A 26,438-nucleotide genomic window follows, 5' to 3' on the forward strand; every position below is an offset into this window, starting at 1 on the left:
TACGAGTACAGTGCAGGGTGTATTGCGTGCAATCTGCTTAAATGGGGGTATGTGTTGGTTTGTAATTGTCGCCATGCTACTGCGTCTTCGCGTGAGAGGGTCTTGTGCGGGGGTGGGTATTGACGTCTGTTCAATCTGTGGTGTTCTAATATGGCGTGGTATTGTGAAGGTAAAGGCTGAATAGATGCGATCGTATCCCTCTCCTGTGGCGCCCGGGTGGCATGAGCTCGGGCTACAGCGTGCGCACGCTGATTTCCACGGAGGGACTCGTGTCCTGGAGTCCATACTATTTCAACGTCGGGTAATTTAGAGGCTTGTTTGAGGAGTCGGGCGGCGATGGAAGATATTCTGCCTCTGGCATAGATACGGCAAGCTGATTGGGAGTCGGTAATAATTGTAACGTGTTCTTTGGTTTGACTAGAGGTGATGGCTAAGGCGATGGCTGTCTCCTCCGCTTCGAGGGCGTTGGCTGTGCGGACCGTCATCGAGACCACCTCTTGAAGGTTATGGTCGACAACGCTGACTGCCATGGCTGCTTTTCTGGGGTACTGCGCGGCATCTGTGTATAGTATGGTGGGGAGGTTACCGTATCTTGTTTGAAGAGTATTTGCGCGAGCTTTGCGACGGCCGGCATGATGTTCCGGGTGAATGCTTCTGGGGATGGCGGCGACCTTGATATGCTCCCGGATGTTGGGGGCCAGATATTGATTTTTCGTGGCCTCGGCCCTGTGTTGGGTAGCCTAGGCGCGCTAGGAGCTTCTTGCCTGTTGGTGTGAGGGCTAGGCGTTCTCGTTGGCTTGTGAGGTGGGCGTCTATGATTTCTCTGACTGTGTTATGGACTCCTAGGGCTTCGAGCTTGAGTGTGGCTGTTCCCGGTGGTAGGCCGAGCGCTTGCTTGTATGCTTTCCGCAGAAGTATGTCTAGCTGATCTTTCTCTTTGGGAGTGAGGGGAAGGTACGGGGCAGCGTAGGCGATTCGGCTGATTATCAGGGCCTGTACGAACTGGGTCACGTCGTCTTCTTTCAGGCCGTGTTGTTTGGTGGTGAGGCGGCTGACCATTCGCATGACTTGGAAAGTTGTGTGCTTGAGACGTTGGATGGTGTATGCGCCTCCGCCGTCCTGTTGTATATGGAGGCCGAGGATGCGGACGCGATTTACTGTGGGTATTTCTTTGCCGTCGAGGGTGAGTGTAATGTGGGGTATTTCATTGAGTTTTCTACGGGATTTCTGTCGAACGAGTAATAGTTCCGACTTCTCGGGGGAGCATCGGCGACCGCTGCTTCTTGCATAGTGCTGGACGACGTCGGTCGCTTGTTGGAGTGCGTCTTGCTTTTCTCTTTCAGAACCAGTGGTGGTCCAGATAGTTATATCATCGGCGTATACTGCGTGCCTGATTCCTGGTATTGTGTTGAGTTTATCAGGTAGCTTCATCATAGCAATGTTGAAAAGGGTGGGTGATAGAACGGCACCTTGTGGGGTTCCTTTGTTGAGAGTAGGTAACGTCGGAGTTCTGAGTGAGCCAATGCCTACTGTGGCCGTGCGGTTGGTTAGAAAGGCGCGTACGTAGTTGTAAGTATTACGACTACAGTTGGTAAGACTTAAGTTTGTAAGGATGGTATTGTGAGCCACATTGTCGAAAGCGCCTTTAAGGTCTAGTGCTAAGATCGCTCCGGTGTTGTGTGGTGAAATGTGTTCAAGGACTTGTTCCTTCAGCTGAAGGAGAATGTCGTGGGTAGAAAGGTGGGGCCGGAATCCGAACATCGTTTCGGGCAGCAAGTCGTTGGATTCTAGGTAAGGTTGAAGTCGGTTCAGAATGACGTGCTCCAGAAGCTTACCTAGGCATGAAGTTAGTGAGATTGGTCTAAGATTTTCTAAGCTGGAGGGTTTGCCTGGCTTTGGAATGAGGATGATGTCAGCGTGCTTCCAATCCGCTGGTAGCGTACCCGCCTCCCAATGATGATTAAATAGGTCAGTAAGAGATTGAATGGTGCCGTCATCCAGATTGCGCAGGAGCTTGTTATTTATTTTGTCTCTGCCTGGGGTGGTGTTTCGTGTGAGTGCATGGATTGCTTGCTGCACCTCAGAGATGGTGATCGGCTTGTCCAGGTCGTGGTTGTCGCCTCCGCTGTAGGTGGGAGGTTGTCCCTGTCTGGGTTTGAAATCTCCTATGTACCGCACCCTCAACTCTTCCAGGATGTCGTCATCAGAACCCGGATGGTTGTGGAGGAGACGTTGAATTGTTTGCTGGATGACTGCTTTGCTTTGCGTGGGGTCAAGAAGATGGCGTAGCAGCGACCATGTTTTGGCCGTGCTAAGAGTGCCCTGCAACTTATTGCATAGTTGTCGCCAATTCTGACGGGTGAGCTCCCCAGCATAAAATTCCGCGGTTGCCGTGAGTTTCGCTATACGTAGTCTCAGTTTCCGGTTATGTTTTTGCCGCTTCCATCTCCCAACAAGGCCTCGACGGGCCTCCCACAAGTGAAGAAGGTGCGGGTCTACTGCCGTAATGTCTGTGGTGAGTGTGATCGGTTTTTAATGTCTGTCTACATCTTGCTGGAGCTCTCGTACCCACTGTTCGAGATCCGCAATAGTCCTCGAGGAGTCATCCGCTCGCTCTTTGCGAAAAGCTGTCCAATCTGTGAGTGTTATCCTTTTTTTCGGGCGGCGTGCATGTGTAACGTACAATGTGGTGGCAAGGATGCAGTGATCACTGCCCAGGGTTTCTCCGTGTTGTGCCAGGTGGCTTGTTGTATCCCTTTAGTGAGGGTGAGGTCAGGGCACGTATCTCTGGAGACGCTTTTTCCTAGACGTGTGGGGTATGCGGGGTCAGTGAGGATGGTGAGACAGTGCTGCTGTATCATATACTGGAGTGCAGTACCTTTTGATGTGGCTGTCGTGTAGCCCCATGCCTGGTGAGCCGCGTTGAAGTCGCCTACTATAAGTAGGCTGTTGTTTTAGGGGCGAAGCTCCTTATAGCGGCACCCGTTCGTCCCCGTCGTAGTAGGTAGCCACGTCTAGTTTTATGAATTGCTCAATAGATGGCGTTGTGTGTCCCTATATGTATGTATACCCATATATACATATATATGTATATGTATAGTATAACCGGAAGCCGACTTCCGCTTCCGTTTCCACTTCCGGTTCCGCTTACGAAAGCCAGCTTCCGGCGTCCGGAGAACGCTTCCGGCGTATTAGGGGGAAGCTCCTTATAGCGGCACCCGTTCGTCACCGTCGTAGTGTGTAACCAGTCTTAACGCTAGTACCAGATGTCGGTGTAAACTAAACGTATTGTTCAAAACGCCGTTGATTGATGAAATAAACCAACGAAACACGCCAGATGTTTTCTAAAGCAAAACGAAAAGACGCCAGATGTTGGTATTAAAGCAAAACTAAAAGACGCCAGCTGCTTAACGAAAGACGCCAGAGGTTTGTGGTTGACGATGCTCGTTGCCGTCGGTGTGTGCTCGTATGGATAAGGATCCTTATCCATACGAGCACACACCGACCTACCGAAGACGCGGCAGAAAAGGCATATCGTCAGAACCTCAAGCAATGCTATGAAGAAATGCATGCCGCTTTGGAAAGGGGATCCTTTCTCTCGATCGAAGAGTTCCTTGCCATATTTAACGTCAACTCGGACGCACAGTACATGGAGATTCTACGAGCGGGGTTTACGCGCCCTTGCGTCCTACACACACAACGAAAAGACGCCAGCTGCTTAACGAAAGACGCCAGAGGTTTGTAGTTGACGATGCTCGTTGCCGTCACCGTCAGAAAAGTACGGACTCAAATGCATCTCCTTTGAAAACCCCAACCCAACCACCATCAGAGGCACCTGCATCGACATCGTGTTTGCCAACTTTCATCTGCAACCAGTGCAAGAACCACTTAATTAGCTTGCATTTCACCGACCACAAAGCGGTCATAATGAAAGGACAACGGAAACCAGCAATAAAAGTTTGATAAAACATTTAATCAATCGTTTCACGTCAATTTTATCGGGCGAATTAACGGAAGAACTTTCACGGTTTTACCGATGATTACTTCCAGGAGCTTCGCCCAATCTCATCATCATTCACCTCGTGGATCTGCTGTAATTTTTTTGGCTAGGGTAATCGATTTTGTGATCAAGTAGTCGAACTTGGCCTGCTTCTGCTTGGGTGGGCTGTAGATGTTCAATATGAAAAGGCTCTTTCGGCCTCTTCGGAGCGGTAGGATCTCAATTAGGTTGTGGTCGACGTCACTGCCGTCTACTGTGTGTTGTATTGTAGTGAGCGTTTTTAGCTGTAAGTGTGGCCACGCGGCTTTCATGCCAACAACTCCAAGTACACAGTGCCGAAGCCATCATTGAACAGCCATCGTCTATTCCTTTTGGAACGGGGCAGTGCCTGGCTATTCCACGAAAAAGTTAAGTTTTGTTCGGCGTAACAATGCATGTTTATTGCGTACATTATCCTATTCAGCAACAATGGGGACGAATTACAGCAAATCACTGAGGACCTTAACCGAGAAAGTGTAAGAGTGGGGTTGAAGATTAATATGCAGAAGACAAAGATAAAGTTAAATAGCCTGGCAAGAGAACAAGAATTTAGGATCGTCAGTCAGCCTCTAGAGTGTGTAAAGGTCGTTTATCTAGGTCAGTTACTCACAGGGTCCCCTGATCATGAGAGAGAAACTTACAGAAGAATAAAATTAGGTTGGAGTACATACGGCAGGCACTACCAAATCCTGACTGGGAGCTTATACCATTCTCGTTAAAAAGAAAAGTGTACAATCGTTGCATTCTACCGGTGCTAACATATGGGGTAGAAACTTGTAGGTTAACCAAGAAGCTCGAGAACAAGTTAAGGACCGCACAAAGAGCGATGGAACGAAAAATGTTAGGTCTGACGTTAAGAGACAGGAAGAGAGCGGTGTGGATCAGAGAACAAACGGGGATAGCCGATATTCTAGTTGACATAAGCAGAAGAAATGGAGCTGGGCAGGCCATGTAATGCGTACGATGGATAACAAGTGGACCATTAGAGTTACAGAATGGATACCAAGAGCAGGGAAGCGCAGTGGAGGACGGCAGAAAACTAAGTGGGGTGATGAAGTTACGAATTTGCCGGCGCAAGTTGGAATCAGCTAGCGCAAGACAGGGGTAATTGGAGATCGCAGGGAGAGGCCTTCGTCCTGCAGTGGACATAAATATAGGCTGATGATGATGATGATGATCGCGTACACGTCACTTTCGCGTGGTGACCATTCGTGGTTTTCTGATGTCGCGTGACAGACAAGCGAACTAATTGTGGCCCGAGAACATTTACACCACTCGCGGAAGGCTAATAGTCGCAATGGCGTAGATGGATGGATGCAAAACTTTAATGAACGTCCTGAGGTACGCGACTCAGCGCGCAGCAGGCCGCTCCCACGTTGGAACAGTCAGGCCATGCCCGACCGCCGCATCGTGGGCCCTCTGGACAGCCCTTAGTTGCGCCCCGGCATCGGGGTCTTGATAGCGGAGAGCCACTTGTCCTCATTTATTTGTTCCGTGCCTCGTAACGAGGGGCAACGGCAGAGCATATGGTCTAAGCTAGCGAAGTCATTGCAGTGCCTGCAAGAACTGCTGGCATAAGTGTCGGGATAAAGCTTGTGTAATAAAGCCGGGCTGGGATACGAGCCTGTTTGCAATAATCTGAGGGTCAATGCCTGCGCTCTATTTAACTTCTTGTGAGGAAGGGGAAAGTCTCTCCTGCCGAGATAAAAGTGCTGCGTAATTTCATTGTATGTTGTCGGTTGATCTCTGTTCTCCACCACTCCTGGCCGGCCGGGGAGTTCTCCACGGTCGCGGAAAGCGAGACCTCGCGCCTTGGAGTGGGCCAGCTCGTTGAGGTTTGTGGGGCCTCCCATGATGGATCCCATGTGAGCGGGGAACCACGTAAGAGTGTGGGTGGCAATGCTTTTGCCGTCGAGGATGCGACAGGCTTCTTTACACACGGCGCCAACGCTGAAGGCGCCGTGTGAACGCAATGGCGTAGAATCGCAAAGAAATATTTTTCTTTTGTTCGGCCTAATCAGGGAAAATGATAAACAGACGTATGCACGTTATCTTGAGATGGGGAGTTTTCGAGGTTTTCGTGACGTCTCGTGACAAACTGGCGACGTGGGCGTTGCCCCGGCAATGTTTGATCAATCGGGGAAGACGTACGAAGAAAATGCAATAGAAACTGATTGGAATAGCTTTAAGTTACAGCACCCATGCTATGCGGCCGCCTCGCCGCGAGTAAGCGCCACTACGAGATGGTCGCCATTATGACAGCAGCGATAAGTTGTGGGCCAGTCGGAGGCTGTCCGCGGGTAGGGGTTTGGAGACGTCAAGCAAAGGAGCACAGCAAAGAAGCTGGAACATTACCTCAAGAGGCCACGGACGCCCTCTGGGTGCAGGTCAGTGATGACTATGCGGTCCTCCTTGGCGAAGTCGCCATAAAACATGGCCCTAAACACGTCGCTCTGCAAAGCCAGGATCATCTTATGCGCCTTGAAGGTTGCACGCTGGCCTGGGAAATGCGAGCACTCAACAGAGAACTCCACATCAGCAAGGTCGCCGGACTCGAGAGACTTCGATAACGAGAACTGCAATAAACGGGAGGAGTAAAGACGACGTCCGGCTTTCGTCTGCTGCGTTCATTCTACATTATCAGTGATACATTGCTAAAATAAAAAAATATGCGTAAGGAAGACGTGTTTTTAGTTAAAGTTTGTTTCCTGTCCCGTAGTGTTGACTGATAACGTCGCCTAATTTCGCAGTGACAGATGCAACAATTAGCGTCGAGAAGTCTGGTGCCCTCCCGCGTGTGACGTCGGCTGGGAAACTTCGCTGAAGAGCAGCGTATTCGCTTGCTGCCTTAAAGTTGTTTATCATTTCGCGGAAGACATCTAGCTTAGTTCCGCTACGTTTTCTATTGCTTGATTTTTCATTTGATGCAGTGATATCTTTCAGGATGCTAGATTTAGTTCAATATCTTACTATACAATATTAGCTAGCACAATTCGGCAGCAATGGTACAAGGACGACTCTCTCAGTGCAAAATATTAGCTAGAGCGCAAAAAAAAAGATGTTTGGTCATTTATATAATCAGTACAAGAATTGATAAAACTTTCCTTGGTTATCTTTATCCTATTTCATTTATTAACTACGTAAAAAAAGAGCCGTCGTCGACAGTACATGGAAGCCATAAAGCAGGAATCGACAAAGAAGCAGCAATCCTTAACAACTTTTGTTAATGGACAGTCGATGGAATCAGAATATGCTAAAAGAAATCTTAACATTTTTCAACATACAGCTATAGAGTGTTTAAACACGGAGGTGCAAGTTTCCTATATACGCACATAGTAAATCCACTTTTGCAAACATGAACAGGTAAAACCAATAAATTCTCCCACAATAAAAAAGAAAGAAAAAGAACAATGATCGGCATAATTGCATTTTTCTCAAATTGAAATGCATCGTGATTAACCTCTTCTTGTCATTAGGTTGATTACAATTTGCCACTATACCATAAGGGGCATGTTACCATCATGGGACCTCCTGCCATGTTTTCATAGTAGCGGAATAATCTCTTGCGTTTATGCCATTTTTGCGCTCCCCAAAATTCGGTTTTAACAATTATTTCAGCGCTTGCCAACAGCTGAAGTATAAACATAATTAAAGGCACAAAACATTTACAGCCATAATACGCACGAAATATTACAGCGATAATGTTGTTGGTAAGAGTGGTACTTTTGGCATTTTGACGCATTAACTTAATTACAGTTACATTCAGCTTAATTTAACGCGTTGCCGTTGTGTCAAATTAAGCGGGTTACCTCTGAACTACTTTCATCAGTCTGCGTTGAAACTTCTCGGCAGGACTTTCCACGGCATTGAAGGCTCCGATTACTGTAGGATCCGCAAAAAGTGCAGTAGTCTAGAAATGAAACAAATTTATCAGGGCAACACTCTGTTTTAAGGACGCCATAGTCACAAAAAACACGCAAAAAAAAAAAAAACACTGGACACTCGGACACTTGTTGCACGGCGTTTGAAAAGACTGATCTCACCGCGAGTTTCACTATGCTCCACCGGAGCTACATACGATGGCAATTGTTGTAGGCCTTAGCAGGTGGAAGGGCCACCAATGTAAAAGGAACATAAATTCTATTCTTCTTCTTGCTGTGAAAAAATTACTTGAGATGAGGGATGAATTAAAAAACATTCACAGCAGGAGGGACAGTGAGGAGAAGACGTACCCCCGTCGCTAACGCCTCCCCCCCCCCCCCCCCCTTAATTCGAGAGCAGATGAAGCGAGAAAGCTTTGTGTGCGATAGCATGGGTTATCACAGCACAAGGGGATTATGGGATATTCCCAATATCAAGCGCCATCTAACGAGTTGCCGTCCAAATTTCCGGAGTCCCCCACTACAGCGTGCCTCATAATCAGATCGTGGTTTTGGCACGTAAAACCCCAGATTTTTTAAAAATCAAATCAGCATCCTAAACAGCGGTACGTTTACGCGGACGACGTTGCGGACCGGGTGCTGCTGTTAGCAGGTAACATTTGCATTTAACTTCCGTCTCGTATATTTGTATGTTGACGTTTACTGCGACTGCTAACACAGTACCCGACCAATCCCTCCCCTTTTCGAAAAGAAAAAAAAAATATTTGTGTAATTATTTTAATCCCCTAAGATTTGTGTAAATTTGCGCTCAAGGCCGACGGTAGCTTCATTGCGAAAAATTGTTTAGAAAACACCGCATATCCACGAAGTGAATGATGATGAATGGGCGAAGCACCGGGGGATCTTTCGGGCAAAACGCCGGAAGCGTTCTCCGGAAGCCGGAGCTTGGCGTACATATACTATACATACATGCGTATATATATATATATATATATATATATATATATATATGTATGTATATATATACTGTACATGTGTAAAGTATATAGAGCGCTTATATAGCCCTTGTGCACCGCAGCGCCCCTAGCGGTCTCCATGCAAACCAGAGCTACGGACAACGAGGGACAGGGCTCGGGCTCTAAGGTGCTTCGCCCCTAAAAGGGTCTTTTTAGCACACAACCGCGACTCTTTTTTTGTGTGTGGAGTCACTGCTATGTGATAACAACACACTTATAAACCATTCCGGCTAAAATACCTGATGCGAAGTGAATGAAGATCACCGCGCGGAATGCCTCAGCATACATTTTGCAGTAAATGTTCTCCAGACCGAGTGCAAATGATAAACTTGCCAGAAGAAAACACGAAGTTCACAAAAATGTTGTTTCAATTCGTAATAAAAAGTACAAGGCTGTAGAGGGATTTTATTATTGCCACTTGTTCACTGGAAATTTCAGACAGCTCCGCAAAATTAATTCAAGCAAGTTTTTCAAATTCGGGAACATGGAAGAGCGGTTACTGGGGTGGCGGGGGCACGTATAGCACATATTCACAGTAGGGCACCATCCGTCGGTAGCGATAGTTAAGGTCCACGCCCTCTATAACCAAGCTGTCGCTGCTTTAGCCCGCAGCGGGCTCTTGAATCGTATGCACGTTTCGTTTCTCCTACTTTCCTGTGGCTTAAAATGACATTTTGCTATTTCGTTTCAGGCCTTCGCATTGAGACATCGTGCTAGTGCGCCTAGCCGAGTGCTTGCAAGTTTGCTCGTTATTGCGCTGTGCTTGCAGCCGGGGCCTCTGGGAAAAGTGAAGTGCTCAACTTACACGCAGAAAAGCAGCGCGAGAATTAAGCAGTGCACAGAACTAGAGCGAGAGGAAACGCGCGCAACCTATTGTGCGAAACCTTAGAACGTGCTCCGGCAAACAGAAGAATGCAGCGCATGGAACCAAGTTCTGACATTCAAATTACCGAACACGTTTGTCCTCCGTTTTGGCAGGACATTCTTGTGCGACCTCACCTGCAGAATTTTAGCTAGCACACTCGACTCAAATGTGTACTACGCGAACAAAAGAACCACGGTTTTGATTAGTTGCGCGCAGGGAGCTTTAATAATAAGTTTCGACGAATAGTGCACAATACCGAAACTTCGATTATTCTCATTCGACGCTCTTTCTTGCGGGTACAACAAAAGAGGGGCATTTTCTTGCAATGCAAAGAGGTTTTAGAGGCGTGAGGCTAAAATTCGAGAGCAAATTAGTTATTTTTCAGAGCCCTTCTCTGGTTCGAAGCGCACATAGCTGCAAAGATAGTTCGGTGCAGGGGTGCTATGCTGGTTGCTCCGAGTTTCTCGCTCGCCCGAGTTTGCTCGACGGCAGTCAGTGAACAAAGAGAGCTTGGAACGCGCGGAACGCGCGAAAGCGCAAGCAATAAATGTCGCAGTTGCGAAGCATTGATTGCTATAGCAAATTATAAGACAACTATACGAAGTAAGGATAGTAGTTTTATCGTTCATATGAAGTTTAAAACATTCGCTTGCTAACTAAATTAACAAGCATGGTGTCACGCGCCCAATGACAAAGCTCATCTCCTTTACAAGAAATTCTTGCCGCATCCCATGTACGACAAAAAATGCAGTCTCCCCAGAACAGCTTGGGCCGCGCTGGAAAGCCGCGCTGATCAGCTCAGAGCTGCAAGATCAACTATGGGCCATCCAACGAGCTCGAGAGGCGGCCGGGAGACAGGGTCTCTCTACCGCCCCTGGCGAGGCCTAGGCCCAGGCCTCAATCCGCTAGTCTCAATAAAGTTGCTTCACTCACTCACTTATCCCAACCACATACACTATTAATGACATAACAGTTGAGACAGCTTCTACTTACAAATATTTAGTAGTTCACCTTCAGTCCCAGTTAAGCTGGAACTATCACATTGATTTGATTCTAGCAGCTGCTAACCGTTCTCTTGGCCTCTTAAAAAGTGACCTTCGACATGCTCCTGCGCGGGTGCGTATACTTGCTTATATCACCTTAATCCGACCTAAAATGGAGTAGCTTCAGCCATATGGGACCCGGATCAAGCCTACATCATAGGTAGTATCGAATGCCTGCAGAACCGTGCTGCTCGTTTCATTTTTTCAGATTACTCGCCTTTCACTAGCGTCCCGGCGTTAAAAGCTCGCGCGGGTCTTGCTAACCTTACCCATCGTCACAAATTTGCTCGCTTAACTCTCTTTCGCAAAATTTACCATCAACCATTGCTTCATGACGATTTTTTTTCAATCGCCCTCAGCCGTCTGTCCACGCCATGACCATCCTTTCAAGATCAAACGCATCATATGCCACGCTTTATATTTTGTGAAATTGTTCATACCCAAAACCATTATCGAGTGGAACCGGATGCCTCCTACAATCGCAACTGAAATGAATATATAAAATGTTCATAAAGCTCTAAAAAATTAATGTGATGCGCAGCTTTTCTGCTAGTTCTGCTCCGTTTACGAATGTTTTTTATTTTTTTCTGTTCTGTTTATTATGTTGCATTTTCTCATTATGTTTCATTAAGTGGTCTTGTTCCGTCACATTTTTATTCTATGGCAGACAAAGTGGCTTGTTTCGAGTAGTGTAGAAGGGGTCGACCAGTCCATGCGAGAGCGGCGGAACTGAACATGCACCATAAAGTCTGCATAAAGTTGGAGATCAAAGAGTGAGATGAAGATGTGCCTCAGCCAACAATCCGGGAACCCACATTCCTTTCCCACCTAATCCCCAACAGCGGCCTAGAGCCGTCCCCTTCCTTAAAATAAAGGCTTTATTCATTCATTCATTCTTGTTGCCTATTCATTTAATGCGTTTCTCTAGATTGTCTTGGAATTTTAACTGCAAAGCTGTTTAAGACAGCCGCTTTTGTGGTTCGTGGTTCGCATCAAGAAACTATCAAGAAATAAAAGAAAATAAACTTTCTTGCCGCGGCAGCATTCGAGCCCACTTACCCACGTTTCCAATGTGAGCGTCGTAACCACTAGGAAAAAAAAAAAGGCTATATAGCCACGCTTGCAGAAGCAAGCAAGCAAACATGCATTTATGCGAACAATATTATTGCGTTCGAGCGTCGTCGTCTTCATCCACAGTTGGTGCGTTCGCACGCTCATGCTCTGTGAGGTGAAGAAGGTTTTGCGCGCTTTGCTTGCGAGAGATTAAGAAAATGAGAGCGAGAGACAGAGAGACGCATTCACGGAGCCGATCTGCTGGAACGCGTTGTCGGTACTGCAACGTGGTGGAACGTGGTGTCGGTGTTGCAAGCTGCGATATACAACGCGCAGTGACGGCCGTAAGTTCGAGACAAGCGAAAAGAAATCATCATCATCATGAGTAATAAGATGAAAAGTTCGCGTGCACTTCCGGAAAATGTTGGGCTATGATCAACCAGCTTCGCTGTTTTAAGCGTTGCACGGCCGTGTGCATACGTTAAAGAATTGAAGAATTATAGACCCATTAGCTTGTTTTCAGTATTGTATAAAATATTCACCAAGATAATTTCCAATAGAATCAGGGCAACACTTCACTTCAGCCAACCAAGAGAACAGGCTGGCTTCAGCAAGAGATATTCTACGATGGATCATATCCACGTCATAAATCAGGTAATCGAGAAATCTGCGGAGTACAATCAACCTCTCTACATGGCTTTCATAGATTATGAAAAGGCATTTGATTCAGTAGAGATACCAGCAGTCATAGAGGCACTGCGTAATCAAGGAATACAGGAGGCATACGTGAATATCTTGGCAAATATCTACAAGGATTGCACAGCAACCTTGGTTCTCCACAAGAAAAGTAGAATAATACCTATCAAGAAAGAGGTCAAGCAAGGAGACACAACCTCTCCAATGCTATTCACTGCATGCTTAGAAGAAGTATTCAAGCTCTTAGACTGTGTCACAGACCCCGTGAACGAGGCGCAAACACCGAACCAAATTCCAAAGCCGACTTATCAGCTTCCGAAAATAATCCCACGACAGCAAGGACAATTAAGAATGGGCCCTCTGGTGCGCCAGCGAACGCCGGTTGCTGTCGAAAGACCGAGTCAGAGCCTAGAGTTGTCGAAACACAACAGAATACATTCTTCACACAAGACAGTTACACACACACTTGCACCACAGGAGAATAATTCACGACAAGCACTAAGAGTCCAACACGTAAAGTACAAGATGAATAGGAACACTAAGTGTCCAATCGTATTCACCGTGCTGGTCCTGGAGTCGGACGATCTCGGCGCAACTCGGGGCAAATCTCGAAGAAGGAACTTCTTACGGAAATGCAGACGCTCGATGAACTCGTCGACTAGCTTGCCGGGGAATCCCCTTCGTCCGCAGACGCTCGGTCTTCACGTTACATCACTTCACCGGTGCGAACTGAACTCCACTGAACGATTCTCGCATGGCGGTTATATAGCTTCCACAGGCGTTCTCGAACATTCCTATCGGAGTCCTGATCCGGTAGCATGGCCAAAGCCTGGGAAACTTCTATTCTTTTCTCGTACCTTCGACCGCCGCCGTCGAAGCGTTGTCGAGGGGAGGGGGGAGGGCGACTCATCCCGTTGGCGTACGCTCACGCTGTATTATCTCTTTCGATTCGCCGGGTGAGAAGATGTCTCGGTGCGCGCGTGTGCTCTCTCTCTCCGGTTAACGTCGCTTCGTCGATGCTCTTTTAGACGTCTAGGCGCCGTTGTTCGCGTTGCTGTTTGAGGCGTATGCGCTCTCCCCCTCTGTTGAAGTTGCCGCGGGGCCGGCCTGTTCTTTCACTGGCTTGCGTGACACGCGGCGCGCGCTTGGATTACGCGCTTTTTTGTGACATACTGGGAAGGCTTAGGAGTGAGGATCAACGGCGAATACCTCAGCAAACTTCGGTTTGCAGATGACATTGTCCTATTCAGCAACAATGAGGACGAATTACATCAAATGATTGAGGACCTTGAGCGAGAAAGTGTAAAAGTGGGTGACGATTAATATGCAGACGACGGACATACCGTTCAATAGCCTGGCAAGGGAACAAGAATTCAGGATCGCCAGTCAGCCTCTAGAGTGTGTAAAGGTCGTTTATCTAGGTCAATTACTCACAGCGGACCCTGATCATGAGAAAGAAATTTACAGAAGAATAATATTGGGTTGGAGTACATACGGCAGGCACTACCAAATCCTGACTGGGAGCTTATACCATTCTCGTTAAAAAGAAAAGTGTACAATCGTTGCATTCTACCGGTGCTAACATATGGGGTAGAAACTTTTAGGTTAACCAAGAAGCTCGAGAACAAGTTAAGGACCGCACAAAGATCGATGGAACGAAAAATGTTAGGTCTGACGTTAAGAGACAGGAAGAGAGCGGTGTGGTGTGGATCAGAGAACAAACGGGGATAGCCGATGCGGAAGAAATGGAGCTGGGCAGGCCATGTAATGTGTAGGATTGATAACCGGTGGACCATTAAAGTTACAGAACGGATACCAAGAGAAGGGAAGCGCAGCCGAGGATGGCAGAAAACTAGGTGGGGTGATGAAGTTAGGAAATTTGCAGGTGCAAGTTCGAATCAGCTAGCGCAAGACAGGGGCAATTGGAGATCACAGGGAGAGGCCTTCGTCCTGCAGTGGACATAAATATAGGCTGTTAATGATGATGTAATATACCCTCGCTGTGAGGGTCTTTAGGGGTTTCTTGAAATAAATAAAAAAGAAATACAAAGCCCTGGTTTCTTTAGTTATGAAGGTGTAAACGTGACGGTCCAGATTTTTCTTAATCTGCATACTTTCAAAGTATTAAATATTTTAATGTCTCTTTTTTTTAATTTTGAGATACCTAGCCTATTTTTTACTTCAAAATAGTTTTATTCAGATTAATTCAGGGATGGTTGCGTACAATCCACCTATGTGTTCATTTTTCGTGTGTTCAAACAGAAAGGGTTACAGTATCACCCAGTCATCATTCAGAAAAAGGATGCAACAGCTACATGTGGTGTGTTTTATGCGCTTGATAAACATATATTCGTTTCTTTTCTTTGCAGATGGGGAGCGTCTGTTGCAAAAAAGTGAACTACTTGAGGAGGAGGAATAAACTTTATTTACAGAAATGAGCAGACGGTAAAATCGTCCGAGGTGGGTGGCGTCCTTGAGTTTATAATCATAAGGTCAGTATGAGGTTAGATGTGTGATGCTGGTCGCGGCAGCCGCGCTGCGGTGAGATTGAGTGTGAAAACACTCATGGCACTATGATTTGGGTCCGCATTAAAGAAACCCAGGTGTTCAAAAATAACTACATGCCCTCCTTAGTGCAGCCATAGTTTCCAAAACGAGAGAGAGACAGAGAGAAAATTGTGAATGAAAGGCAGGGAGGTTAACCAAGACTGAGCCCGTCTTGCTACCCTACACTAGGGGAGGGAAAAGGGGAGGGAAAGATTAGAAGAAGAAGAGAGAAGTCCACTGTGGATATCGTTGACGTGAAGAATTGCTATAGGGAACTATAGGGACCATTCAGTGGCCATGAGGATATATAGGGCAGTGAATGCATGTGTCTGATCTTTGCACTTGGGGCTCTAAATAGTCTTGCCGTGTTGCTTACTGTACATAGCGAAGAGAGCGCGAGGAGTGGAGAAGGAGGGTGCAGCGGAATCATGAGGCGGAAAGCGGAGGAGGAGGGTATGGAGAAAGCGTGAAAAGAAAAGCATGATGACGTGCAAGACTGACTCTGCGGCGACGATGGCCGCGAGATGACGCCAGAGTAGCGCGCGTCGTCTGTTCACCGATTACACCTCCAATACCATATATGGAAACAAAGCACTGCAATAGCGGAGGTCTGTTTGCGGTGGCTGCTGTGAATCGCACCCACGTGTCACCCACGTGCTGCTTCTCGTGATCTCCCGATTATCGATGGAGTCGCGCCACACTTTGCTCTGTTTGCAACGAGCCGCACGAGACAGATTGTCCGCGCCAGGCAATATAACGCGAAATGAAAACACGGACAGAGCTGCGCTCCAATTTCGTATTTGGGAGTATCGTAATCGGAGGTGAATTGGTTTTTTTAGAACTTAAGAGACCTCAGAAGTTGCTGAGTAGACTCTATGTCATGTAATATGCATAAAGAAAACAGAATAGGAAGTAATTAAATGTTTTAATAGAGGAATATAATGCATACCACTGTTCGGGTGTGCACCAGCATTCACTATTTGATGCCAGAGTAGTTTGCATTATTTTGTAAATATATGATTTGAGTTATCAATATTTTCTGAAGCTTATTTCTCAATGGTTTCCACACCTTTAAACAGGCAAAACTATTCGTGCCCTTGCTAGGAATATTAAGCCATTTATGGCACACATTTTCTTAGTGCATCTAGCGGGAAAAAAAAAAACTCGGCAGCACAGATGGGCTGCAGTAGCCCATACCCTGAAGAAGGTGAATCTAAGCGCATTAGGAAAGGAATACCTGCAGAGCTTGGTCCCTCTCACGGTGGAAGAATATTTAGGTGTTGACACTGCGCGCGAGCGAGCGTCCAGATTATGTTCAGCCGCGCGCGGGCGCACCGAGTAGCTCTGCTGCGAGCAGATAGAGGGCGCCGCGGCCAGCGGTCCCAGCTTAACGGCGCCGGCGGCTTGGCATTCCTCGGCCTCCGCTAAATTTTCGTTCATAGTGGAGTGAGTAAATCACAAAGCGCGAAAAAAAATCGTTCATTCACATTAAAGTGATAAGTGTATTCGCTAACATGAAGGTTCCTTGTGCAGGGCGTGGATGACGTGAACACGGATCAATCGGGCAGCACTAAAGCCCACTGAAGTTACCCTCGCGCGCGCAATTTGTTTCGTCCGGTCTAGCCGTTCATCCAAGCATAAAAAAATGAAAGTGTTAGCCCACGTGCTACCACTCGATCAGAAGAAAATAGTGACTGCACCAGAAAATGTATTTCATGCTTATCGCTGCTTCCATTCACACTCAGAAAACCGTTCAATCATCGTTGCGCGAATTCAATGTGGCCGTGATATAAATTAAGAAATGAAACGGCGCAAGCTTCCGATATGCAATGCACTAGAGCAAAGTGGCTGAACTTAAGATGAGAATGCGCATCAGCTATGCAAAAACTCTTTAAATGGGAATTTATTAGGCGGGACGAAGGCAGGCGTCTATCTTGAATTAGAGCATCACTACCACAGTTTACTGATGAAAACCTGAGCAAATGAGTTTTTTTATTCCAATTCCACTTAACATAGACCGTGTATATTATTCATTGGGCTTTCGTCCATTGAGGACTGAGTGGCTCTTGCAAGATCTAAAAAAGAGGCGACTTTCTTTTTCTTAAATTGCATATAAGAATGTGCCTGTGGGAAGACGTGATGCGTTTCGTTGTCCACATTTATTATATGCCCCTCACAGACGCTGTTGCTCTTGCAGCCCTTGTTCTTGGCGTCTTGTCGCGTTCTACCTCGCGCTCAGCTCGCACGAGCGGAGCAGCCGAGGGGCCGCGTCGTCGTCGAGACGCTGACGGCTCGCCATATGCCAATATAAGCGTGTTTGACAATGCATGCTACAGCCTGTCCACAAATACACTTACACCCACCACACAATAATCCCATAGACCTTTTTTTCTTTGCATAGACACAATACGAAAAAACTTGTGCATGAAGCAGCTCGATAATTTTAATAGGTGATACCCATCCCAGAAGCTTGCGGTCTCATACACTCCCACAATGGAAAAATGTATAAAAACATTGTAAAAAAAATTCAGTAGCCAGGATGGAACAAATTTGAAAATCAGGCACACATCTGCACCGAAAACAGCAGTATTTTACAGGGTGCACAAATATTTCAAAATAGGCAAATGTCACGTAGCTGGACAGAACCATAGTAATGTTGTTGCCGTCCCTTGGAGATTAGATAATTAGTCGTATTTATTGATCAACTTCTCAATTATTATAATTAGATTAAACATGTTGTTGCCGTCCCCGCCTAATTAGATAATTAGTCGTATTTATTGATCAACTTCTCAATTATTATAATTAGATTAAACGTGTCAATGAGAAAATTGTAGAGCAACATGAAAGACTCCCGATACAGCTTTGTATTGCTCAATACGCGCTACGTAGAAGTGTTTTTCCGAGCATGAAAGAAGCTCACGAATACACGCAAAGTGCCTCGAGCGGCCAGTCGCGCGGCAATATTGCTGTATTCGCGGGTTTCGTTCACGCTCGGAAAACACTTTTATGTATCACGTATTGAGCAACAGAAAGTTATATTGGGAGTTTTACACGCTGCTGTACAATTCTCTTGTTCATACTTTTTATCCAATTATAGCATTAAAAGAGTTGATTAATCAATTATGAAAATAATTATGTAATTAAGCGGAATAAAAAAATAATCTGAGTATCTCCAAGCGACGGCAGACAACATTACCTTGGTTCTGTCCAGCTACGTGACATTTACATATTTTCCAATCTTGGTGCATGATAGTAAACCACCCAGTATATATCTTTTACATGCAGCAAAATTTGCACGAACTACTGCGGCACACAGGAGGTTCTCTCTTCCGCAGCGGCTTTCGAGGTTTATTTGACCGTGTGAGGTTCTTTGGACAGTTTGGAAATAAGGTGGGGAATCCTTTTATCGAGCGCTCCGCGTAATATTGCCACGTGTCTAGCGCGGCGATGACGATGGCATAAGACACATCGGCACTTATGAAAAACATAGCAAGAAGAAGAAGAAGCAGTGACTAGCGCGCTATTTTAAAACCGTCCGTTCTTGTTACTGCCTCTGCCGACAAGTGCGTTTCGTTTGTCCCTCGATCTTTCGACGTCGTGACAATATGCCATCGATATCGTATCTTCTGAAAAATGGCTGGTGCAGACATGGTCGGTAGGCGTTAGAGTTCGGTCTGCCCTCAGATTTGCACGGCGTCACTGCTCTTGACGACAGCTGTCGGACGGCGCTTTGAATAAAGGCACACGCTCCGCACAAGTCAGGTATCCAGAATTGCAGTTCGGAACGAAGCACTTTCTAGCCATTTCAAACGCCCCTCAGAAGGCCGCTGCCACCTTCGTCGAGGGCCCGTGGCGACAATACCCAAGCACAAGCTCATGAAACAAACGCGAACAAAAATCGTGCCTTCAAAACAGCGCAACCGCACATGCAAGCAGGAAGACGAAGCAGCGGCAGCACGCGCCTTGCCGCCGAGGCTGGGACCGCATACCGCAGCGCCCTCTACGACGGCGCCGAACCAGCTGCAACCAAGCCGAAGATAATCTGGACGCGAGCGAGCGGCGCTTTCGCGCGCGTTGGGGGGAGAGTGTCAGCACCTCTCCTTATTCTTACATCGTGCTTCCAAGGTAGGACGGGCGCGCCCGCGCTCAGCAGCCGCAGCTGGAGTAGAAGAGATGCACGCTAACTCCTCCCCCCCCCCCCCCCCCCTCCGACTCCCCCCCACTTGCGCGCGGGAGAACACGGCGTGCACCCTCCCAGCCTTCCTCCTTTGCGAGCGCGAGAGGACATAAGTGGTTCTATATGAGGAAGGGAAATGCTCGCCTTATCGTCTACAGCACTTGAGGGAGCACGGAGACACTGTCGCGTCAAGAAGTCACCATCCTTCCCGGACGATCCTGTCAAGCTTTCGCTCGCACCTACAGCATACTGTGCGCGGCCGCGATGTTATCGCAATAGGACGGAAATTCACGGCGGGGACGACGGCCTCGAGTGTCCATATGATTGCTATCGCAATACAAGTGGTTCAGGACCCCTTTCAATATAATATTCAGATACGTAATACCCCACACAGGCAACCCACGCGTCGGGACCAGAATACGAGCTTCGCGGCACGAAAGCCACTATCCAAAGCACAGTCTCTCGAAGCGTTGCGAGATCTCACAGCTATCGTTCGACGCTGAGGTACCACCGGAGTACGGTTATGCACTGAAATTCGAGAATAAACAGCACGTACGGAGACACGGTTCATTCACACGTGTTGCATTGGCACAAAGTGATGTCGATCCTTTGAGTCCGTGTACTTCGGTGGGCTTAACAATCAAGTAAAGGCCCGTGCCTCTGACAGTTAATCCGCTGCTGCCTAATGATAAAGGCGTATGGGCAACAGCGCTCTGCGTTGTGGTTGCATGCTCGGGCATACGGCCGCGGAGACGAACAAAAGGCGCGGCTACCTTGAGGCACTGCAACTTGCCGGTTGGCCGCCGCGCCGGTACCGCCGACCGCTGGCAAAAAATGACTCAATGAAAAGCACCATTGGCTACTTACCCGGCATTGCGTTGCGCAGAAATCAAACGATCGCCGAGGTACCCGAGGCAGGTGGCAGCACTTCGTTCCAACAAACGTACTTACAAAAGCGGCGTGCAATAACAAGGATTACGGCAGGTTGAAGTCCCGGACGGCCGCTGCGCGACGCTACCGCTCCTCGAAATCACTGAAATTTGAGAAGTAGGGTTGCCAGATGGCCCCAACAAAAAATAGCCAAATGATCTCAATATGTAGCCCAAAGATAGCCAGACCCTAATTTTTTTGTGACCCAAAAGTAGCCCAAAAGATAGCCAAAAGTTTGATGATGTTCTGCAGGTGTCTTATAGATGACGCAGATGGTTCACCGCGTATTTCAGGCTCCAAAATTACTTCCGCCACATGCAACGAGCACAACAGTGGCCTTAAGATCTGCGTAAATAATTCTAGTGAGAGCTGCCACTCAGACGTGGATTTGGGCACCACTTATTGTTACAACGAGCCGAAGGATTTCGTTTCCGGTTGATTCATGACGCTATCAGTATTTACTGTGCCACGTTATGAGCTAACTTTAGTTCACACCTCGCTTTACTCGAGGCATTTTTCTATAAATGTCGGGCAAAATACTGCCAGCTCCAGCCTCTAATATCAGCTTCGGCTGGTCACGATCGAGTGCCCAAGAGGCGGCCCGAGGTCAATGCCTTTTAGAGTGATGCCTTTCCTAAGCTTGATTCATAAAATAAGCATGTTATTTCTATCCCGCGCTCTCTCTTTCTCTTTTTCTCTTTCGCAATTTTGTATTTTTTACTCGAAAACAGCTTGACGTTGAATTAGGAAATGCTGCCGCTTAGAGGCACACTGTACTCTGGAGAAAACTTGAAACCTTTTCGCATTTTCCTGGTGCGAAAAAGGGACAGTTGTGACTGCAATTCGCCTTAGAGTGCAAAAACGGAACGACCGTAGCCGAAGAGATGAATTATAGTTTACAGTTTCAATTGCCACCTGGATTACGGCGCTGGCAATAACCGAGGTGGTATTAGTATCGAAGCGCTGAACTGTGCAATTTTAAAACAGGGATTCCCTGGCAAGGTTCGTGCAATCTGAAAACGTGTGCGAAAGTTTCTGTGAATGCAGGCACGAATGCATGTGTTGCCAAATTTCCGAGAAGGGCTGTGTACCTTACCTTCAGCGTGACTTGAAAAAAAATAAAGAAATGTAATTCCACTAAGGAACACATACGAGCGCGGCGACGATGTTACCGTGTTTGAACTTTAGACGCAACGTCACAGCGACGACCACGAAAACGGTAGAAATGCGCTTGGTGTGCCCATATAATTGCTATCGCAATAAAAGGAAATACCTCTTGCTCAGTTATCTGTTATTTTATCATAGACAACCACTTTTGTTAAACCTAGTGAAAGCATTCTCACGTTCCAAAAATACTCATTTTACGGGTGGTAAGCCCGCTGGGGCAGACAACGGTAAAGGAAACGAGCCCGCACACTCTGATAACCCGTTCTTCGCGAACACACTCGGCTCGACCATGCTGGCGCACCCTCCGTTAGCGTCGCTACGTCACACTAACTGAAAATGGCGCACGTGCGTTCTTGCTTCTGCAAAAAGGAAACGCTATAAATATCCTATAGCGCGTTCGATTATCCTTTCTTTAATAAAGCCGGTGGGCCGGCAATATCTGTGTGTTTCCAAAGACTAGAAGGGCAAGAAGGGACGGAACGGCAGCGGTCCTCCACGCGCACCGTGCCGTGGCTACCGATCTTGAGATAACGGCAGACGACGAGCGAGTACAAAGTGCGTCAACCGCAAGTACGAAGTGCGATAGTGCGCTCGTGCCTGTGCCGAAGTTCGTGATCATGTGGGAGCGTCACGCAAGACCTTCACGCTACCTTAAAACATCCTCATTCTCAGCCGCAATATTTTAAATTCTGAATGGCTTTATGCTTTGCAGATGCAATAGTTGCCTTCGAATGCGGAATGAATTTCGGAAATTTTGTAATAGAGTAAGAAATTTGCCGAGTTTCTTACTCCATTCCGAAACAACGCACCACCAGACGCTTTTAAAACCAAATATGCGCATAAAGTAAAATTTACCTTTGAAAGAGGGGTCCTTCTCCCATTCCTTCTTATAAGCACGGCTGTATTTCGCCCACTTGCCCATGCTTAGTTTTGAGAATGGTTTTCTTACTGAACCACGCGTGAAGCGGCAGCAGATGGCGCCGAAACCAAAACAAAAAGAAAGCTTAGCCTGGAAAGACGTGTAAACACGGTAGCGATGGCTTAACGCCATCCACTCAGCGCCGACACTGCCTAAAAACACAGCCTTCGAGACTGCCTACAAAAATTTTTCGCAGCAATGAGCTTCGGTTTTCATAAACCGGCGTTCCCAAATTTTGTCAGTGCTGACGTGGTCCCCGGGACCCGGAAGTCCTTAATACAAAAATAGCCCAAATATAGCCATGTAGCCAACTCGGAATTTTCGACGCCAAGCAGCGTAAAAAGTAGCCCGATTTGGCTATTAATAGCCCAATCTGGCAACCCTATTGAGAAGTACTGCGACGCTTTTTCTCTTCACCCCCGTGCCGCCGATTGGCTAGTTTTTGTCACGTGACTCAGAAGCCATAAATGCATGGAGGAGGGAAATAAATCAGGAGGGAGAATTACGTCACGTAGCCAGCCTTGGCAGGCTAGCTCTTCGTGGCGCCATCTCCTTCGTTCTTTCCTTTCTCCGTGTTTTTTCTCCCTTAGAATGTCAGTCCAACAAGTCACCCTGCAGGCGCTCGGCGGCACGGAGGAAGGAAATTTGCCTCCTCTTTGTTACGCGGGCGGTGCTACAGTTTCACTGTAGCGGTTCGCTGTAGCCCAGCGTGTTTGGTTGCCGGTAGGTTTTAACCATGGAGGAAGGTAAAACTGAGGAGGGGCCCTGACGTCACTCTTTGTGAAGGTTAGTGACGCCGAAGTCGGCGTTATTTTGCCATCGTGTCGGGCCAGATTCTCCTCTCTTGTTTACATTTCTCGCGAAACCACGCCGCGCTGCGCGAAACCGGGCTGCTGAGACCTTCGGTTTAGGATCGCTCTCCGCAGCGATCCTAAACCGAAGGATGTAATCGCAATTTGTCATCGCATTAACGTTGTCGAAGTCATATTAAAAGAAGTTCATATTGACACGCGTGCTCTAGGCAGACGACAACGACGATGGGGGCATTAACGGACTCCGTCTAGTGGATCAGTGGGATTCTTAGAGGAAGAAGACGTTTTTCTCTGTTCTGTTTTGTTGGAACAGGTCGTCCTGTGCTGTTCTTGAAGAACGTGTCCCTGTCTTCTGTTCGCGTTGTACCGCGACACTGGTGGAGGTGCTGGGTATTGACAGCGCCTGATGCCCCGGACTCCTGGGAGTCGTTCATCTAGCCCGGACGCATTGTCAGCAGTTACGACACCCGTGCATCGCTTCAGTCGTCGAATTCTAGGCCTTGCCACGGAGTTCTCCCCTCTTCAACCACCTCCCAGGAGCTCCACACATCTGGCAATGGACGAAACCAGCCCACCGCAAGCACCGCAAAGCAGCCGGTCTCCCAGCCCGCAACAGGTAACCGTTCTTCATCCGCTGGTTCCCGATCGCTATCGTGGTGCAGCCTTCGAAGACATTGAAGACTGGCTTGACAAGTATGACCGCGTCGCACAGATTAACCAGTGGACAGAGCAGCAGAAGCTCTCTTACGTCTATTTTGCCCTTGACGACAGTGGCCGTACTTGGTACGAGAACCGCGAAGCTGGCCTAACGACATGGAATGACTTTCGGCAGAAAATCACAGATACTTTTGCAAGTGCCGACCGACGCGACCGCGCCCAGCAGTTGATAGAGCTACGGGTGCAACAACCCAACGAGTCGGTCACAATGTTTGCCGAAGACATGGCCCGTCTCTTTCGTAGAGCCGACCCGAACATGACCGAGGATAGAAAGCTGCGCTACCTCATGCGAGGTGTAAAAGAGCAGTTGTTCGCGGGGCTTGTACGGAATCCTCCTGTCACCGCCGCTGATTTTATCAAAGAGGCTGCGGCTATTGAGCGGGCCATTCATCAACGGTGCAGGCAGTACGATCTACTTACTGTCCAACAGCACTGCAATCAATGCCGCCGCATTGACTCCAACGTATCAGAGCTCCTTGCGGGAAATGATCAGAGAGCTCGTCAGAGAAGAACTTCTCAGAATTATGACACCGACAGTGGATAGACTCGTCACGTCAATCGCCGAAGTGGTACGCGACGAAATCAGGCAGGCGTTCCCGCTGCCTATCTTCAGGACCAACAGCGTCCCATGAGTTACGCCGCCGCCGTCTGATGTCCCCCACCCGTTACAGCCACACCGCCGTACCACCAGCCTCCGACAGCCGCTCCTTGGTCGCCGCCAAAAGAGGAGGCTTTGAGGCGCGCACCCGTGATGCCGATGCAGTAATACCGTCAGCCGTCATTCGCCGCGCCGTGGACCACGTCGCAAAATGACCCTACGAGACGGCCACAATTTCGGAGATCCGACGCGTGGCGCACCGCCGACAACCGCCCCCTCTGTTTTAACTGCGGGGGTGCCGGCCATATTTCGCGCCATTGCTGGCATCGCGACTCATCATTTCGACCTCTTCGTCCGTGGTCTGATGTTCGACGTGCAAATGACGACTCCATGCTACGCCGCGACGACGCTGCTTTTCCTCCAATAGCGCACCCGAATCAAGCATCTGCGCCCAATGATCGAACTGATTTCAGCCGTCGATCACGCTCTCCAACCCCTCCACGCCAGATGCCTGCTGGACGCACTTTTGCTGACGTTCAAAGACGAATGTCGCCCAGCCCCCACCGGGGAAACTGAAGACGGCGACCTCTGGGGGTAAGCTTGCAGGCCCGCCGCACGACCATAAAAAGCCCCCAACTCTCCCGCTGCAGAACGCCAAGAAGCCGATAACCACTGACCCCGAAGATATTTTGAGCGCCGACCTTGATATTTTCGTGGATGGACAGCCGGTGACAGCGTTAGTCGACACTGGTGCCGAGTTCTGTATAATGAGTCAGGAACTCGCCCTCCGGCTGAAGAAAGTACAGACGCCATGGATGGGACCTCACATAAGGACGGCAGGTGGACAATTGCTGATGTCTACTGGAAGATGTACTGCTAGGCTTAACATTGGAGATTCGTCTTTCGTGGCCGCTTTCATTGTTCTTCCCATGTGCTGTAAAGATTTGATTATTGGAATGGATTTTCTAAGAGAATATGGCGCCGTAATTAACATCCCAGACCGCATGGTGACGTTTTATAAGAGCCCTGGTTTAGTCCATTGCTTATCGCCGCAACACAACTCCTTTCGTCTAATAGAAGACGACGTCGTAGTCCCACCTCGGTCATGTATCCTTGTTTCCGTGGCATGCGACGTACCGTTTCATTGCGAAGGAGTTGCCGACCAAATAACCATTTTGTTGTTTACTCACGGTATCTCTGTCGCACGAGGAATTGTGAATGTCACCGACGGGCGCGCGAATCTATTGCTAACAAACTTTAGCACAGAGCGACGGCACGTTCCAAAAGGCACGGCTGTGGCTTATTTTGACGGCGTTGCGGTTGTTCGCGGCTGCTGTTCACTACTCGAAGAAGCGCCTACACAAGACCCAGCTCCTGCACTTGACGTCAGCACTGTTTTGCCGCAGCACGAACGCGAACGGCGTCTTACGCTATTAGCCAAGTTCAACGACTGCTTTGCGTCGACGTCAAGAGTCGGTCGGACGCCTCTAACAAAGCAATGAATAATTACAGAGGATACGGCAAGACCAATTCACCGAAATCCTTATCGTGTGGCTCCCAGAGAACGTGAAGCCATACAACAACAGGTGACGAAAATGCTTCAAGACGACGTGATCCAACCATCAAGGAGTCCCTGGGCATCCCCTGTAGTTCTAGTCAAGAAAAAAGACGGCAGCTTGCGTTTCTGTGTGGACTACCGAAAACTAAATCAGGTGACGAAGAAAGACGTGTACCCGCTTCCCCGTATCGACGATTCCCTCGACAGGCTTCGACACGCACGTTACTTCTCTTCCATGGACTTAAAGAGCGGATATTGGCAAATTGGGGTACACCCGAGGGACCGTGAAAAAACTGCTTTTGTGACGCCAGATGGCCTATACGAATTTAAGGTTTTGCCTTTCGGCTTGTGTTTTGCCCCTGCTACGTTCCAACGCCTCATGGATACTGTGCTTTCGGGTCTGAAGTGGAAAACCTGCTT

The 26,438-nt window shown here is 48.0% G+C and overlaps 1 protein-coding gene across 1 annotated transcript in view; it reads right to left on the reverse strand.

Annotated features, from left to right (window-relative positions):
* Window positions 1-20,265, reverse strand: part of LOC119453459 (BTB/POZ domain-containing protein 6-B-like) — a 31,904-nt gene extending 11,639 nt beyond the window's left edge. The window contains exons 1-3 of the mRNA XM_037715493.2: window positions 20,185-20,265; window positions 7,849-7,949; window positions 6,395-6,615 (exon numbers count right to left, since the gene is read on the reverse strand). Coding sequence (XP_037571421.2) covers window positions 6,395-6,615; window positions 7,849-7,949; window positions 20,185-20,191 — 329 coding nt within the window. The 5' untranslated portion in view covers window positions 20,192-20,265. The remainder of the gene's footprint in view (window positions 1-6,394; window positions 6,616-7,848; window positions 7,950-20,184) is intronic.
* Between the last annotated feature and the right edge of the window lie 6,173 nt (window positions 20,266-26,438).

Source organism: Dermacentor silvarum, chromosome 5 (genome assembly GCF_013339745.2).
Source record: "Dermacentor silvarum isolate Dsil-2018 chromosome 5, BIME_Dsil_1.4, whole genome shotgun sequence".
Taxonomy (NCBI): domain Eukaryota; kingdom Metazoa; phylum Arthropoda; class Arachnida; order Ixodida; family Ixodidae; genus Dermacentor; species Dermacentor silvarum.